Here is an 18168-nt window from a genome sequence, read left to right as displayed (position 1 = left end):
TAAGAATGGAAATTGGACTCTTAAAACCAATTGGGCACTGTCTTCTTGTAGTGTAGCCTTCAGGAAGCCTTCAGGTTCCCCCAAGTAGAATACACCAGGAAGTAACCTAGTCTATGTAGTCTTGTTGATAATCATACACTTAAGTTAATAATTAAAGTGCAGTGAGGAAGTACAGGGAGAAGGGGCGGGGCAGATAGATAATTTCAGTTGGTTTGAGGGATATTGAAAGTAAATGAAATGAAATTCTATAGTGGTTTGAAGTTTGCAAAACACTTTCATGAATTATCTACTTTGATCATCATGTTAAGCTAGTAGGATATCTGTGACAAGGTTTTGCCCCCATTTTACAGGTAAGAAAAATAAGGCTCAGAGAATTTTTTTTGGTAGAGGATTACTTAGAAAATCTTCTGATAGCACTTTTAATTAGTTAATTAATTAATTGACACTAACTGCAAACTATTTTTGGAAAATTGAATCCAAATTTACTTTCATTTGACTGTGAAAACTTTGAGAATTCATAAATGTTATTCAGATTCTGCAAATCTGAAACACTGTGCCTAATAAATCTTTAACCACTAGTACATTTTTAACCACCTGAAAAACTTAACATGGAATATATTTCATAGGTGTATATTTATTTGGGTTTGTTCGGTATGATGGGAGATATCTATCTCTAATATTGTGAGAAATGTTATTAAACCTATCTGTATCTTTTGTTTGTGGGGGCTGTAGTATAGTTTCTATTAATTCCTCCCACTTTTGTACTCTGAATAAACTGCAGTGGTCTGGGTTATACATTTAAGTCAGATTAAATTCTACCTTTTAGGTATGAGGAGCAAGAGTGTCTTATCACCTTTAGTGAGAACTTTCATCAGTCTTTTCTCACTCTTAAACATACCAGAATTAAACATTAAAAGCCCTAATCACTATCTCTGTATATAAGTAGATTGAGGATCAGCAACATGAGTTATAATTCTTTGTTTCTACAGTATATTTTAGGTGAGCAAAATAATTTGCTTATTGAAATTAAATTTGCGGCTCTTCTGGGACAGAATTGGTCATAAGGTAGTTGTGAGGAAATCAGAAATTGTCCTTCCAGTGCTGAATGCCCACTCCCATGTTTGTAGCACTGTCTACTTCCAAAGAAAGTCCTAGACCTGCATATCATCTAAGGGTTCTGAGGTAGTATAGTTCCTGAAAGGGTCCAACTCTCTTCCATCCCCAAAGAAGAAAACATTGGTTTTCAAAGTATGTTTTAATACATATATCTTTCAGGTCCAAGATGAAATAATGTTACATTTCAAAGACAAATTTATCCACTTAATTATTCTTTTCCTGAAGGAAGAATGTTTTCTGAAATTTCAAGTAGGATTTTAACTAAGAATTAATTTCTTCAGATACTCTCCAGTGCCTCAATCTATTCAATAATATGATCAATGAAAAAGATTTGCACGTATCACCACATTTGAGGAGGTTTAGTTGAAAAAATTTGCAACAGCTTACTGAATTCCTGAAAGAAAATAAAATACTTTTTAAACGTAGGTAAAAGCATATTGAATTTAAACATTGTTACTTGACATCAAAATTTCTTTTTTAAGAACAAGAATATCAATATCAAATCATTATTTTGCTATCTTTAAGTACATTTGGTTCTAAACATCTCCACTTGTTATGTGATTATCTTTGCTTGTTAGTGTGAAATGAGCTTATTTTTACAACATTTATTAAGTCCCATCGGAGGAGATGGCATACGGGCTCATCTACTGTGCTAACTGCAGTCTATTAATAGTGGCTGCTTGCAACATTAAGTAAGGAAGGTTCTGAGGATCACCCATAAATATTACGATTGATTAGCTGTATCTGCTATGAGCCTGTGTGTGTTTGGTGGGGGTACAAGGAAAGATGAGAAGAGGAGAGCACAGGCCGTTTCCAAATATTTCCAGCTCTGACTTAAGATGGAAAGTATGTTAGGCCGACAGTTAACTTCTTCTTTCTGGGTCAGTTCTATAGGGTTGGTGGCGCAGTAAAAATATTCCTTCACATTGCTGCAGTCAACTGTGAGTGAGTAAAAGGGCTTCCTGATTTTATTAGTATATGTATTTGTTAAGACAAGACAAAGAACTCTTCTCTCCCACTCTGCAGATAACTTTTGTGGCCCAGGGGCATTTTCCCAGCTGGGAGAACTTACAATTTGGGGACCCTGTGGTGGTTTCCTCAGTAGTGAGCATGCCCCTCTGGATGCCTGCAGGGGTGGTCACTCCAAAGTCATCGTCTGTGTCACTGGGAGTTGGGAAGGGGTTTTCTGGGGTTCCGTGAAAGGCAGGATTTACTCCTGCTTGTCCTGCAGGAAGGATTGCATTTTGTATATCTGGATTCACCTGACTGGTGGGCAGGATGGCTCCTGGAAATAAGGGCTGGAAGATGAGGCCTGTGAAGATTTGTGGAGCCACTGGCTGGAATGAGGGAAGGAAACAGAAAGCAAAGGAACACATTTTAAGGCAGGTCAACCAGCCTTTTCTCTTTTGAAGGCAGCAAGTTTGGATAGAAATGGCAGGACAAAGAAGGTAGAGTCAGAGAAAATAATAAATATGGGGTCATTCCTCAGAGGAAACACCTCCCTCCCCGAGCCAAACAGGGTGCTGGTTTCATTACTAGGATTGCTTGCTGTCTCCAATTCCCTCAGAAAGGGAAAGCCACAATCAAGGCAGTCACCAGGAAAGGAACAAATGTATCATTTGCTAATATCAGGTGTATCCGAAGGTAGAACTAAGGAAGAAAATCCATATAATTATGACAGGCTATACTTTTGTTATTGACCTAGGCCATAGTCTATCTTTTGCCCATAAAAAGTTATTTAGGAGAATAAAAATTAATGGAAAAAATTAATTCAAGTGGATTAATCAATTTTCATGAAATAGTTTACATCCCCTCAAGTTTCTTTTGATGTATTTTTCAAACACATTGGAATATTCAGTCAGAATTATTTCCCTTAGCAGTTCAGCCAATTGTGTATTCCTTGGGGTTACCCAATGGAAGTCCTCTTTATTGGACTGTCAATGATTTGCACACTGGTAACGAATGCTGTTGCTGCCACACTTGTGCTTTTTTTCCCCCCTGGGAAACAAATTACTGTGAGAAGTTCTTCCTAAGAAGAAATAATTTGATATTGGCTGGTTTTAGAGAGAGTTCAGGCAGGAACCTGTTCTCTGGGACCTCTTAGTTCTGATGGCATTCTCATAGAATAAAAGGGTCCAGAGCTCATAGTTAAGATTCAGGACAGTTTCCCCAGCATGCTTCTCAATTGTTGGTTTGCATAAAAACCATATGAGGAGCTTGTTAAAAAGACAATTTCCTAGGCTCCATTGTTAGAGAGATTCAGATTGAATAAGTAGAGGCCAGGAACCAGGAATCTGTATTTTTAATCAGCATTCCAAGTTGTCCTGATTTGGTGGTCCAGGAGTGAAGTTCGGGAAACACTGCCTTAGATTTACAAGGTATTGAAATCAGAATTACACTTATGCTGGCTGAAAGATAGGAGTAGAGTACAGAAGTTTTCAAGTTGGGTCATGACATCTATAGATTGAAATAAAGAAGGTGGGTCATACCCATCATTAAAAAGGAAGACAAAAGAAATAGACTATAAATTACCTAGTGCATTCCATATTGTTTCATGAAACGTGTGTGTGTTTGTGTGTGTGTGTGTGTTTTAGCTGCATGAAAAATTTAGCTGTTATTGTGGGTTCTACTAAAAAAAGTTTGAAAACGACTGGCCTGGTGGATAGAAAAATGGCTTTCGATCTGGATTTACTCTTTTCTGACCTTGGGGACTAAATTGCTTATGCTCTCTGAGCCTCAGTTTCTTTATCTACAAAGTTAGGTTCAAAATCTCTACTTTGTAATTTGGTGAGAATTAAAGGCAATGTAAAGATTTCCTAAGGTGCCTGCTATATAGAATTGGCTCAAAAACTCATAGATGTGGGTGTTCATATATCAATGTTGGCAAAATAGCACATGGCTTCATTTTATTTATGGACAATCTAGCAAATCTTGACCTTTTCCACAATAGAAAGATAAAAACCCCTGTGTTCCCAGATATTGCCTCAACTTTTTACTTTAGTGCCATGTTTAGATACCACATTAATTTAAGTCATTTTTCTCTAAAAATGACTTATGGGGAAATGCATAGAAGTACCTAGCAATGATAACATGAGTTGTATTTAGGTTAAGCACTCTAGTTATTCATGTATACAGGGAAGAGTTCATTCATCACTATAAAATGCTAGAAAATAGACTATATTTTCATACAAAAATTTTAAATTTAAGTCAAGAAAATTAACCTTTCCTGAAATAAATATCAATATGTATATTATTCTACATCTGTATGCATTTCAATAATATATAATCCTAGATTTTAATCAATATAAAGTTAAAAATATGCATTGACTTTCTGGATAGGACTGAATCTGACATCAATATACAGAAAATAAAAGCTAAATCAAATTAATGGAAAAGCAGCTGGAGAAAGATGATAAAATCTTGAGTGAGACAAAGGATAACCTAATGCAAAGACCTATAAAAAGGTTCAGTTTATTTTAGTATACATCAAGTTTAGGGTTTGTGGTCAAAAAAGACCATGAGTATGAAGACAGAAAACAGCATTGTAGTAGTAGTGAAAATAATTTGAAATATTAGTAATTGAAAAATTTTTTTTACCAATTCCTCTGAGCTTAGGATAGTCCCCTAAAAAATAATAACATAAGTTATTAGACAAATTTTAATATGTTCATGGCAAGATATGTATACTATAATTTCAAAACTTGAAATAGTTTTTAAGATTATAAAAAAAGATTTTATTTTCAACAATATTTTAAACTGTCTTTGTGACTTGTATCACAAAATTCAAGTCAGCACATGATATTCCACTGTTAATATTTATTATCTGAGTGCTGTGAGGTCTTCCAGACTTAAAAAAATAATATACTTTTCTATTATTAAATAATAAATAGATGCACACTGGAGGAAACTTGGAAAATGCATAAAGCAATAAGAAAAATATAATCATACAGTTTGATGTATTTTCTTCCAGGTGTTTTTCACACATTTCTTTTTTTACATAATAGAAGTCATGGAATTTATACAATTGTGTCTTAGCTTTTCTTTTCATGCTATACAACAATTATTTCACAGTATTACTGATAAAATTTATAAAGTAGGCTTTTAAGCACTCACAAAATATTTGCTTTTATGTTGCACAGTTTATTTAATCATTTTTAGTTTGTTTACACTTAAGTTGCACCCAATATTCTTCTCTACTGTAAATACTATTTTTATGAATATATTTGTATATAAACCTCTGATGTATTTCAGATTATTTCCTTGATATGGAATTGATATTTCCCAGATATGGAATTAAGAGTTGATATGAGTTTTATATTTGATTCTGCTTTTAGAAGTAAAAGCAGCCACCTGATGCTCATATTTGATCTTGACCCTTGGCAATTTTACCAGTGATTTCAAGAATTACCTTTCACAAAAGAAAATAGGGAGAGAGAAGAGTGTTTGTATCATTTTTAGAGAAAAAATATATAGTTAATAAATAAATTTGAAATTAAAAATTAAATCCCCCAAATTATTAATCATTAGATCAGTCCCATTAATTAATTTTTTCTTAACAGTGTGGTTTAAAAGATTGGCTGCTTCACATGTAATATTTACTAATTGTATGATTATAACTGAGTAAATGTAAATATCTCCAGTTACTCATCTTCAAACTGGTGATATAAATATTGTCTATAAAATGTGTTGAAAATTAAATGAGATAGTACGTAATAAAAACATACTTAGAAAAGTGCCTGGCACATAGTAAACACTCAATAAGTATTAGTTCTTGTTATTATCAGTATCCATACAATGCAAAGTAAATAGGAAACTTGGAAACTCTCTGGTCAATTGAGGTAAGATTAAATATTTCACACTAAGATGATTTAAAACAAAAATCATATTACAAAATAATCTTACCTGGGCTCCAAGTTGTGCTACAATAACTGGTAACATCTGATAAAAATAGTGAACAATTCAGTAAAAATATATTCAAAGGTAAGTTCTGGCAGGTGATATAAATAGTGAGACTCTTAAAAATATAATGTTTATTACTAATGAATCATCTGTAATCATATATTTGACTCATAGAGCTGGATGGGAATCAGAACTCATCTAATTTGTGAAAAGAAAAAGGTTACACTCAGGGAGATTTAGAAACCAGTCCAAGGTAGCACATTCAGAAAATAGAAGTTAATAAGTTGAATGGAAAAAAAAAAAATTTGGTCTTAAGCTACTTCCAAACTAAAAATTATTATAAGAACGAAAGATATAAAATGTTATAAAAATGCATGTGTTTATTTTTTATGGCTTTTGAGAAGACACATTAAAACACATAGTGGATATTTTAGATACAAAGATTTCTTGAAGCTTATATAGTCAGTCTCATAATGGCTGCCTGGATATTTTGCTCTTAAAATAGAGCACTGGTAGCAATTATGGATGATATTGTTAAAAAACTCCTGGCACAGGCAGAGCGCTTAGAACTAAGTGAGAAATACTGATAACTATGTAAATGTTATGAATTTATGGTTGAAAAGATTTGGGTAGTGTGTGATGTATTGATGTGCTTTAGTAGTTTTAAGAACTAGCCAAGAATTTGTGAAAGAAAACAAATTTCTATAGAAATTCACACAGTGCCAGGAAGTCATCAAAATGGGACTTTTAATACTAACCAACCCAAAAGATGTGAAAATCTTATGAAATAAGACTATTATTTCCCAAGACAGTTGGTATAGTAATACCCATAATACCAAAAGGTAAAAATGACATACATTTAAGGAAAAACCTTACTGTCAATCAAATTCTTGGCTACTGACAAAAAAACAGCTAATCTTCAGAGCGGCAGTGGGAAAGTGAGTTGGGGGGAGGAGGGACACTTGGGATTTGGGAGAAAACAAAACTGAAATTTCTTTTTTAAAAGTGAGTGGGAAGGAACAAAAAATACAAATAGGAAACCACAGATGTCAAGGTAAAAACTGTAATAAAAGAATTTAGTTGTTCACCAATGTAAAAATAAGGAGAAAACTTTTTAATTAGTTTTGGAAGGGAAATTATTTGACATAATGATAGCTAACACTGAGTATTCGCTATGTGGTGGGCACTGTTTTAAGTGTTTTATATATATTTACTCATTGAACCCTTTTAACAGCTCTAGAGATAGTTCTAGATTAAAGTTCTACTTTAATCCCCATTTTAAATTATGAGGAAAGTGAGCCACAGAGTGGTTAAGTAACTTGGCCAACATCACACAGATAGTAAGTCGTGAACTGGGATTTTTCCAGAAGCTGTATGTGGTACTAGAGTAAAATCAAACACATTGGCTTTGATTTAATTAATGGGAGCTGTGAACAGGTGCTCAAGTTTCTGGCAGAGGACAGATGCCACTTTGCATAGGGAAAGGCAGCGTCAGAGAGACTGACAGGGGCTGCACAGGAGAAGGTCAGGTATGGGGATCCTTGGTGGTGGCGTAGCATAGAGACAGCGAAGAATCCCCACTGAAAATGGGAGTTTATTTATATTATTACATTTTGGGGAGTGTGTATTATCAAACCCTCTCTACTGAACCTTCAGTAATATCTACAGTACCCACTAATGCCTTTGACTGGAGTGGTATTCTTTGGTGAATATCAAGAGGTACAAAGTCTGTCTTTAGGGTTAGTGCAGGGCAACAATTGAAACTGAAGTTGGGAAGTCAGCATAAGGATATGCCAGGATCACATGTTAAAGAGATTCTCATTTTATTTGCCTGTCTCTGTAGTCTGTTTTAGAGGATCACTTTTATTGCTGAGATACAAATAAGCGGCAAATATGTTGAGTGAAGGCTCTAATATATCTGTAAATAATAAGTACTGACTTATTCATACAGAAAAAGTCGCGAACCATATGACTTCACTCTTATGTGGGATATAAAACTGAAAGCAACAAAGGAGAAAGACAAACAAATAAAAAAAACAAAAAACAAACTCATACACACAGACAACAGTTTAGTGGTTACCAGAGAGATGGTAGAAGAGGATAAAAGGGTCAAATATATAGTGATGGGAGGAGAATGACTCTGGGTGGTGAACACGCAATGGGATATATAGATGATGTATTACAGAATTATACACTTGAAACCTGTATAACTTTACTAACCAATGTCATGCCAATAAATTTTAATTAAAAAAATAACTACTGACTAATAGACAAGTACACATCTCAATATTAAAAAAGAAATGTGAAAATTAGTTATGTTACAGAATTTCACAAGTACAAATTAATATAGTATGGAGTATCTTGTGTGATTACTTTGGGCAAATGAAAGTATAGAAAAAAGCATTAGTTGCATATGATGTAGAATTTAAATTGAGCAACTTAAAATTATTTTGTTAAACTCATCTTTGATTATAATTACTAATTAACACAACTTTGCTCTCATTAAAACCTGGTGGTGTCCATAGTGGTAAGAAGATGGTTAGGATATATTTGTCCATGTGGTATTCATGCTTCATAATTTGAGAATGTGTATTAAAAGTCCTACATGTTTGTACGTCTTTGGAACTATAAGTTCTTTTCCTAAGAACTGGTCCTAAGGAAATAATCATTGATATAGTCAAAGACTTAGTTACAAGGATGTTTACTGTAGCATCACTTATTTAAGCAAAATTTTGGAGGAAAAACCAATTTTTTGCAACACAGTAGAATACTAAGCAATCATTAAAAACAATGTTATAAGTGAATATTTCAAAATACAAAACTATTCAAAATTTATTAAGTGGAAAAATCAGATTATGGAACATTAGATATGGTAAGAACATATTTTCTTTAAAAAAGAAAAAAGACAGGAATGACATATCCTAGAATATCGATAGTGTTTAATTCTAGCTGAGTGAATTTTATGGGCTTTTGTTTCGTTTGCTTACCTGTATTTTCTAAGTTCTTTAATTAACATATATATATGTAATAAATAATGAAGGTACTACAAAAAATTAGACCAATATGTGGGAATGATAGGGGTTGAGATTACCTATCATTGGAGAATAATACCTATGGAAAAATAAGTCCTCCATAAAGACTTAGACATAAATGGGTCATTACATTTTTCTCCCTAATTATTTATTTAGACAAGTTTCAAAAAGGTGAAAATTTGGGCTTTCTCAGTAGTTAAAATTTAAACACTTCTAAAAGGAGTGATGCCCTATGTATATCATTTATATCTTAGTGTGAGAGGGTTTTCTAGGGTTTTTCCTGAAAGCAAATTATGGTAGGTGGTTAGAAAGTACTGGAAAGTCCTTGGGGGACTTTTGAGGGAGCATGGAAAGGGGTGCAGAAAAGGGAAGATAAGATTGCTAAATTTAAATTTTATCCACCTCTTAATTTTAATTTAGATGATTCTGGTTGCCCAGAAAGTCTTCAATAGAAAACACAACATGCTAGAGAAGAATCCAGATACCTCTCAATTTCCCTCCTTATAATTTTTACTTTTCAGTCTTCATCAACTCCTCAGATTTCCTGATACTCATTACAAATGTATTTTAGAGAGATTATGGGGAACGTGCTCAGTTATCCTGGGGTGTGTTTTCATGGATTTTCAGCAAGAACCAAATTGCCAAAGACGGTTCTGCAGAATATCACTCTCCAAATTATCTGGGCAAAATGTTTGAGAACCTTGAAAAAATTCTTTCCTCCCCTTTAGGCTTCCACCTAAGAGAACATAAATGCTCCCCATTGTTAAACCAAAGTGGAACTTACTTGTGGCTGCAGCTGCTGTTGTACGTTTAACCCTCCTAGGTTCAGTGGGAGGGTCTGGGCAGCAGGTGCCATTCCTGCAGCAGGATTTAGCTGTAGAGCAAAGAAGATTTTCATTGTGTTGTTTCAGTTTGAATATTCAGGAAACTAAAATGTATTTACTAAATGTAAAATATGTTTAATGGAAAATTTGCTATGTAAATCTGGAGTATTCTATATTGTATTTGGAATTAGATGTAGAGATGAAGTTCAAAGACTTGTTTAGTCTACTAGTACAACCATATGGTCTGCCGAACTTTTTCCATATTAAACGTTTCTTTGGCATTTAACCTGTTCTCTTTGAGAATTACTTAGATGATTTCATCCTGGCTTTTCCTTTTTGGCTGTAACAGCAATGATTCCTGGAATTTTCTGATGGCTTTCTTACAAAGAAATGAATTCCTTCATAGGTATCCCCGTGAAAACTGTGAGGGTTAGAATAAAATATCTAGTCTGTATGTGGTCTAATATATATATATATATATTATATATATATATATAATATATATATAATATATATAAATATATAATATATATATAATATATATATATATAATATATATATATTATATATATATATATATATATATATATATTATATATATAATGTATATGACCACTGGAAAAAAGTCCACTTTAATCAGGAAAGGAACTTAAACTATATGTAGTTTAAGGAACTATATAGACATGCTACGAGAAATATGTAACTGTCTTTTCTCATCTGCTCTCATTGTTGGGGTGAAGATAGCAGTCATAGTATTTGTGTGGGTGTGTGGATATTGTAGGGGCAGTGAGGAGGGTGTGGCGAAGGAAGGGGAGAGGAGCTTAGAGAAGATATGAGAAAAACTAAAGAAGCAAAGACTTCAGAATTATGTTAATTCTTTTAGAAACCCTCTTGCTAAGAAAAATGTTTTATGATGTGTTGAATAGCATCCAGTTTTCTGGCTTTTCTCTGTCTTCTCTCTTTCAGCTTATCTATAGTGGATATATGTATATGTGCACATTTATGGGTACACACACATATACACACTCAACATTAAGTGTGATATTTATTTAACAATGATATTATTAAAATGATATAAGAGAGTACTTACCAGTTGCAGATCTGAGCCCAGTGTGAGCAACTGTGTCAGTGGTATCAGACCTAAAGAAGAGAAGACCTGTACGGCATTGAAATTGATGTGTGAGACGGGAGGTTGTCTGTTTTCACTATACTATCAAAGGTGGATATCCTAAGTAACTTATGCTCCCAAACAGGTGAATTTGCCATGAAGGTACCTGAAGGTGAAGGTTCAGGGCCTCTCACTAGCATTGTCCTCTTCTATGGCCCTGGCAGGCACCCTAGCAGTATGTCCAGTTTATGGTATTTCTCAGCTTAAAATAATGTGTACTTCTTATTTCTTATTATAAACTATTCACTTTAGTACTTGATTTTACATATCTAATTTTGTATTCTTTTTCTTAAAGAGTGTCCCCAAATTTTATAAGCTTCAGTTTCCCTAAGGAGAGAGATTGGCTCCTGACTTGAGTTCCCTAATGTCAATCCACAGATTAAAAAAGAGATCTTTAGACCCTGGTGTTATTTGATTGTACTATTTCAAAAAGTCTAGATGAAGGTAAGGCGGGGTGCTTTACAGCAGAGGAATTGTTGGAATGGGAAGAAAGGTAGTAGCCAAGAGACAATACAGCTTTCAAAAGTATTTAAATTTGCTTTGAAGAAACAAATTTTACAGTGACACAATTCGTTAACAGTGGAATTTAAGAAAAACATGTGGAAATGTGCAGTTATTTTTATAGATTACCTCTCAATCCCTGCTAGCTCTGGCAAATACTACATATGACATGCCACAGTATTTCAAGGGCATCGATAATCAAGGTTTATCAACAGGTATAGGTATTGCTTTTCAAAGTTTGCTAGATAGGTTGCTAAACCTTATTATTATTCAGACAAAATGAAAAAGAATGAAGATTTGTATTCCTGACTCAAAATTATTGTATTGGTTCCTGTTTTACTGTACTCCCAAAAGGGAAGTCTCTCTCTCTCTCTCTCTCTCTCTCTCTCTCTCTCTCTCTCTCTCTCTCTCTCTCTCTCTCTCGCTTAGTCATGAGACTGTGTAAATCTTGATTTTAAACGCACTGATCTTAACATGTTTCCTTTGCTGGTCTGTAAATATTCCCCGTTGGAGGACTCTTACCTGATTTAGCTGCTGTTGGTTTACTAGGGTTGCCTGATCTGGAACCAGCTTTGTTGGAGGAAGTCCCAAAGCAGGGTTGAGCTGCATCTGTAATAACAAATATTTGGTGAGGCAAGGAAGTGTTTGAGGTTTTGTATCCATTTATTTCCAAGAGGTAACAAGTTGTCCCAAATGCAAAAATACCTGTCTTTAGGCTCTGTGTGTTTTGGAGCAGTTTTAATTTCCCAGAACATTTTGTGCCTGATAGGAGATTGAATTGCAGAGTGGAAAAATGCCAGCCCAGGAAATGTGCAGTGGAGAGAGAGCTAGGTTGGGGCAGGGCACATGAATATCTGGTGGTAGTTCCTAGGCTCCCATTTCTTTTCTGTAACTGCTTTCTTCCTTTTTCAGGGCATGAAATATAGTCCGCCTCTTAGCTCTGTACAGATTTGTTTTTTCCTAATGCCTGCCAAAATTCCTACTGCATTTTCATGAAGCTTCCTACTTTTGCCTTGTGCCTGACCAGTCACTTTCTGTAATGGAAGTTCAGTCTTTTTCCTGGCCAGAGTATTTTCCTAGTGTATTAAGAATCACTGAATTTCAAGGGTGAAAATGTGCTTACAGTCCATATGACCTATTTGTATGGTTTTGTTTAGAGATGAGGAAAATGAGGCCCAGACAAGCAAAGTGACCTGCCCAAGGTGACATGGTGAGGGGCAGAGCCAGTATTAGGATCTTGCAAGTGCTCTTGGTCCTTGAAGAAATGAATACTTCCCTCAGCTCCTCTCAGCATTCCCTCTGTATTCAGGTGGAAGCTCGCTGGCCATGTTGACCGCAGCTGGCCTTTGCTCTTGGCGGCATCACAGATGGCAGTATGGTGTGGCCCTCCACTAATGCATGTGCCCTTGGATCGCTTGGATATACCCTGGAGCTGCCACTGACACTTGGTTTCACTTTGTTGGACTTTTTCCCTTAGTTGTAAGAGGTAAGATTGGTATTACCTGTGTTTAGAGGTCCCTTTAAGCTTTAAGATTATGTAAGTATAAATTCTGCAAATTTCTTTTCATCTCTTACAACCTATTGTCAGAATGGCAGTCAGAGTGACCTTTGAAAACAACAGTCTGGACATTTCACTCCTCTGCTCAAACTGTTCATTGACTTCCATTTTAACTCAGAGACCCTACAAGGCCCTCATACCCTGGGCTCCTCTGCCTCTCTGACCTTCCATCTCATCTCATTTCCTCTCACTCACTCTACTACTGCCTTCCAGGCTACCGGCTGTCTCTGCAACAGTTAAGGCTCACTCCTGCCTCAGAGACTGATCTCTTTCCCCAGACACTGGCTCACTCTCTCACCTGCTTCAAGTCTTTGCTTGTATTCATCTTCTGATTGAGGCCCACTCTGACCACTCTCTTGAATACGTAACCTGCCCCATCTCCAATGTGCACCCTATTCCCAAACTTTTGACCTACTGAAAACAATTGCTAGGCTGTTTTAAGTGTCCATATTTGCAAATTGACTCATTTTTATGCCTGTATGATAATTGAATAAATTCATTTACTACTAATGAAAAATACCTGTCCATGTGTCTTGATTTTTCCTTTGATAAATATCAGTACTGTACTTAATAGACATTATACTGCCACCTCTTTCATCTCCTGCACCGCCAACTCTAGCTGCTTTCACGTTATTGGCTATTAGCTATCTGCATTAACCTGGATGCTGCTCCTTTATTTACTTTGAATGATACTTGTGCTCCTAGAAAGTTTTATTGATCATGAGTTTTTACAAGTTGTATAGTAATATAAATACACTTGAGGCACTCTATTTAGGAGGGCCTTTTGGTAAATTTATTTAGTGAAGTGGAAAATACATGTTTTACGAACAAAATTAACTTCCTAATTTACCTTGTTTAGAAATTGAATTTTTGCAGATGTCTTTCAAGAAGGATGTATGTATAATTGAAATGAAATGAGAAGGAGGTTATTTATTTATATCTGTTCTGTCCCCTTTCCCACAAGATCACTCTGTGCATTTTCTTCATAGAACTAATCACAGTTATAATTCAGTTATAATTTGTTATTTCTTTTGAAAAATTATTTATTAGTATCTACAGTCCTAGTGAATACCATGAAGGTGAAGAATCATGCCTTTTTCCCCCTCATCATTGTATAATATCTTTAGCAACTAGCACAGTATGTTTAATAGAGAGTGTTCAGCAAATATTTACTGATCGTATGGATGACTAAGAAGTGCCAAATGGGCTTGAAGCTGACCTAAAACTGGTTTCTTTGTGTTCTGCTATTTCACAGCAAATATATTCTAATTAGTTTCTCAATGACCACACTCAAACATCTCAAATAGTGAAAGGGAAGTCCACTTAGAGACTCAAACAACTCATCTTATGTCTATAAAATATTGGAGTATGTGTTCGAATACAAGTGCTCCCTTTAAAAAAAAAGCAAAACTATTATATGTAAACACATTTTGTGATAAAGTGTTCTAAATAAAAAATTACAGAAAACTGTAATATTCCCTTGGTACTGCATGATATGGTAGGTTTTTTAGCGTTTATACAATCTAGATGTTTGTGCTTCCAATTAGAAAAATCAGAAAATGCAGTTTACCTGTTTAGCCATGAAAAAATAATTAGCTGCCAAGCAATCTTAAATTATTTTTGGAAAGTAAAATAAATATCCTTTTTGTGTAGATACAATCTAAGGCATTTCTTTTTCTCCTAATTTCTACCTTATTGCTCTGACAAAACAATAGAAATCCTACCACAAATGTAAGTACATCGAAATATGCACTAATACTAAATTAGTTTATAATTTTTCACCTTGAAAAATAGAAACAGGAAACTAAGGGAAAGGGTCAGAGAATAGAGCAGTTTTGACTGAGGGCAGGAGGTGAGATAGGGCTACAATTAAAGATGCTGCTAAGGCTGGTTGGTACGTAAAATAAACAAATTGCACTTACTGGTAATGACTGAGTTGATCCTAGAAGACAAAATAGAAGAATCGTAGTCTTCATCTTTCAAATTGGTACCTATAACAACACAATAGAATTACTCTTTCACTCCATTGTTTTCTTTTTGAGAGAAGATAATACTTAAAAAAAAAAAAAAGAATGTTCTATTTGAAATATGGTCAGTTACTGTTACCTTTCTCTTCACTAGGCAAAATGTACAGGTGAAACAATTTTCAAAGTCCAGTTGATTTCTCCAGTTTCTGTGGTGAAAATTTTTTTGATGAATTGTGAGTTTGTAGAAGGAATTTAAACTCAACTCCAGGAGGTTGGCAACTGAGAGACCAATCAGGACTTAGCTGTCTGTGAAATCATTTGGTTTCTTTCATTTCCCAACACTTCATTAGGTGAGTTATTAGCTGCAGACATCACATTACTCAATGTCTACCATTCAAACAGAAGGTATTTCAGGAAGACATGCCTTGAGTAATTAAGAAAAAATAAAGACAATTAGAAAAATGAAAATCCTTCTTTACCTCCATCTCGTTCCCAAACGACTTTCCAGGTGTACCTGTTTAATCATGTATGTATGAACATATAAATCAGATATCAAAATATATATAACTGTATGTCAAACAAACAAGGCCTATTATGTATATTGCTCTGCAAGTTACTTTGTTTACTTAATAATAATGAACAACTCTAAGTGTCAATACATGTAGATTAATTTCATTTATTTAATGGTTATATTGTATTACATTACATTTTTGATGGATATTTAATCAATTTCCATTTTATTTATAATTATAAAAATGGTACAATGAATATCCTTATAAAATTTTTTTCATACATGTGGGAGTATTTCTGTACATACTATTTCTAGAAGTACTACATTAAAGAATCCGTATGTTTTAAATTTCAATAAATATGAATGACAATACAATGTTAACAAGTAACTATATGCTTAATAAACACAATGCCAAGAGTATGAAGGGGATTGTGGTTAATTTTGTTGGGGGAAGAAGGGCAGAAAAGGCTTATAGAAGAGGTGACCCTTGATCTGGATTTGAAGAATAAAAAGAAATTCATTAAGAATTCAAGGAGAGCATCCAGACAGACCGAGTGTCTAGGTATGAAGGAGTAATGTTATTGTTCCCTACCACTGGCACAAAATGGGGTGAGGGTATGTATCAGTGGAAAACAGGTTTGGAGAGATATATAATCACCTGTAGTATTTTTGTTTGTTTGTTTCTATTACTCATTTTGGCTCTTGATAAGGTATTATCTTATATGGCTCCTTCATTATTTCCCTATTGCACATTTCTCTTGAACTAGATGAGGAATTCCTGGGCACTTGTCTTATATTTCTTTTGTATCTCCTATGTTAATAACATGAACATTGCAAAGCAGCAGATGGTCACTGTCTGTTGATGAATAAATGGTAAAGGTATATACTATAGGGAGTTGGAGTAAGGTTGAGTTGAGGGAAGACTTCAGAGAAGAGATGGGGCTTTACGTGGATTTGAAGAATAAATATGATTGACAGCACAGAGAATAGCATGGTAAAGGGGGTAAATATTAATAGGAGCAACAGAACATAAATGCTAAAGGATGAGGAAAGGAAGCAATTTTATATATGAGTATTCTCTCACAGGCTTTCATGGACACATTTATTCATTCTTTTATTCAGTCAATTAATTCCTCCAATCCATCATTTAACATATATTTACTCTATGTTCTGCTAACATTGGTCCCTGGGAATAAAACAATGAATGGAAAGGACAAAGATCCCTTCCCTTGTGGAGCTTGCATTTTGGTGGGGGAAATATTAAATATTCAAGTCTCATTGTGTGGGAGGGAGCCTATGACTCTGGGGAGCCCACTTTCCTCTAGGCATTATTTTCAATGAATATGTAGAAAGAAGGGCTTCCTTAATTTTTTGTTTGTTTGTTTGTTTTTGGTGGAGGCAGAATTGAATTTTAGGCCACTATTTTTCCTTGGCTTAGGTGAGGAGACTTGTATTCTATCACCAGCTTAGAGTATGGTGTTAGTGAATAACTCATTTGAACTGAATCATTGTTTGTGACTGTCTGGGCATCAGGTAATTCAGGGACTGAAAGTGCATGGATTGCCTGTTGCAGACATGCCTCCAACCCCAAGCTGGAATGGGACACACCCTAGCTCAGAAACTGAGCAGTCAGTGGGATTTGACCAAAATAAACAAGGGAAATTAAGAGGGCTGAGTAATTTCATAGATGAGAAATTCTAAGTCTGAAAGCAGATAGCTTGCAATAACGTAATTATAGAGTAGGGTGTCAAGAAATATGTACTATAAAAGGGAAAAAAATCCTAAATCATTCTAAAACTAAGAGACATCAGCAAACCCAGTGAAGTAATTTATTTTTATGAAATAACGTAGGATATCAGGATTCATTAAAGTGCTTTAGGGACTACAGGTGACATTTCTTAGTCCTGTAGGTCTAGATATTTCTTGATCTTTCATATTGGTTTTAGTTTCACGTTTTTTTGGGTTATGGACCCTTTTGAGAACCTGGTTGAATCTACACATCATCTCCTCAGAAAAATGCACATATGTCCATGAATACAATGTGTATTAGATAACTTTAAGGGTGTCATAGATTGTGGTAACATTGAATTCTGTTTATGTAGAAAATTTTCAACTCAATATTAAAAATACACTCATATGGGTTAAAAAAATAAGCTTGGTTGTAGGTGACTTTTCAAAATGGGAAAGAATGTCCTGCAAATGGCAACAGATTAGGATGCTGAGGAGAGGGATAAGAGATGCAGCACTAGTGTAAGAGATCAATTCATGGTTTTAGTGTATGGATGATGATATAGTTTAGAAAAGGTTCTGGAATGGTGTTGGGAATTTATACAGTTTCAGAGTCAATACAATACTGACAACTGTGTAGTGACTTTCAGTTTTGCAGAAGTAATCAGGAAAATACGTAGTGTGAGAGTCAAATAGAAGGTCAGTAAATGATTCTGTGGTGCCATAGGTAGATTCTGTGTTTCAAAGTTAGATGCAGAGTCAGTGTAAGGTTGGGTGCCATCATGGGAGATGCTTTTGTTTCAAAGTAATGGTTGTAGGTGCCAACTTCTAGACCATTGCAGGATGAAGTGATTTGTTTTGTAG

The 18168-nt window shown here is 34.7% G+C and overlaps 1 protein-coding gene across 1 annotated transcript; it reads right to left on the bottom strand.

Annotated features, from left to right (window-relative positions):
• Window positions 1-1244: 1244 nt before the first annotated feature.
• AMTN (amelotin) lies at window positions 1245-15395 on the bottom strand. Its single transcript, XM_081053195.1, has 9 exons — window positions 15205-15395; window positions 15021-15089; window positions 12063-12149; window positions 10962-11027; window positions 9832-9921; window positions 6019-6054; window positions 4714-4740; window positions 2189-2453; window positions 1245-1510 (listed from the first exon to the last, which is right to left on the bottom strand). Coding segments are annotated over exons 2-9 (627 nt in total). The 5' UTR covers window positions 15075-15089; window positions 15205-15395; the 3' UTR covers window positions 1245-1508.
• Between the last annotated feature and the right edge of the window lie 2773 nt (window positions 15396-18168).

This window comes from Rhinolophus hipposideros, assembly GCF_964194185.1.
Source record: "Rhinolophus hipposideros genome assembly, chromosome: 1".
NCBI lineage: Eukaryota > Metazoa > Chordata > Mammalia > Chiroptera > Rhinolophidae > Rhinolophus > Rhinolophus hipposideros.
The sequence above is the reverse complement of the archived record's forward strand: the minus strand, read 5'-3'. Positions and strand labels throughout refer to the sequence as shown.

Bases quoted from the DNA above. Each gene is read 5' to 3' on its own strand.
- AMTN (XM_081053195.1), bottom strand. From the start codon at position 15,074: ATGAAGACTACGATTCTTCTATTTTGTCTTCTAGGATCAACTCAGTCA. The intron at 12,150-15,020 runs GTAAGTGCAATT...TTGTTATTACAG, and splicing joins GATCAACTCAGTCATTACCA to ATGCAGCTCAACCCTGCTTT. The intron at 6,055-9,831 runs GTAAGTTCCACT...TATTTTTATCAG, and splicing joins AACAGCAGCTGCAGCCACAA to ATGTTACCAGTTATTGTAGC.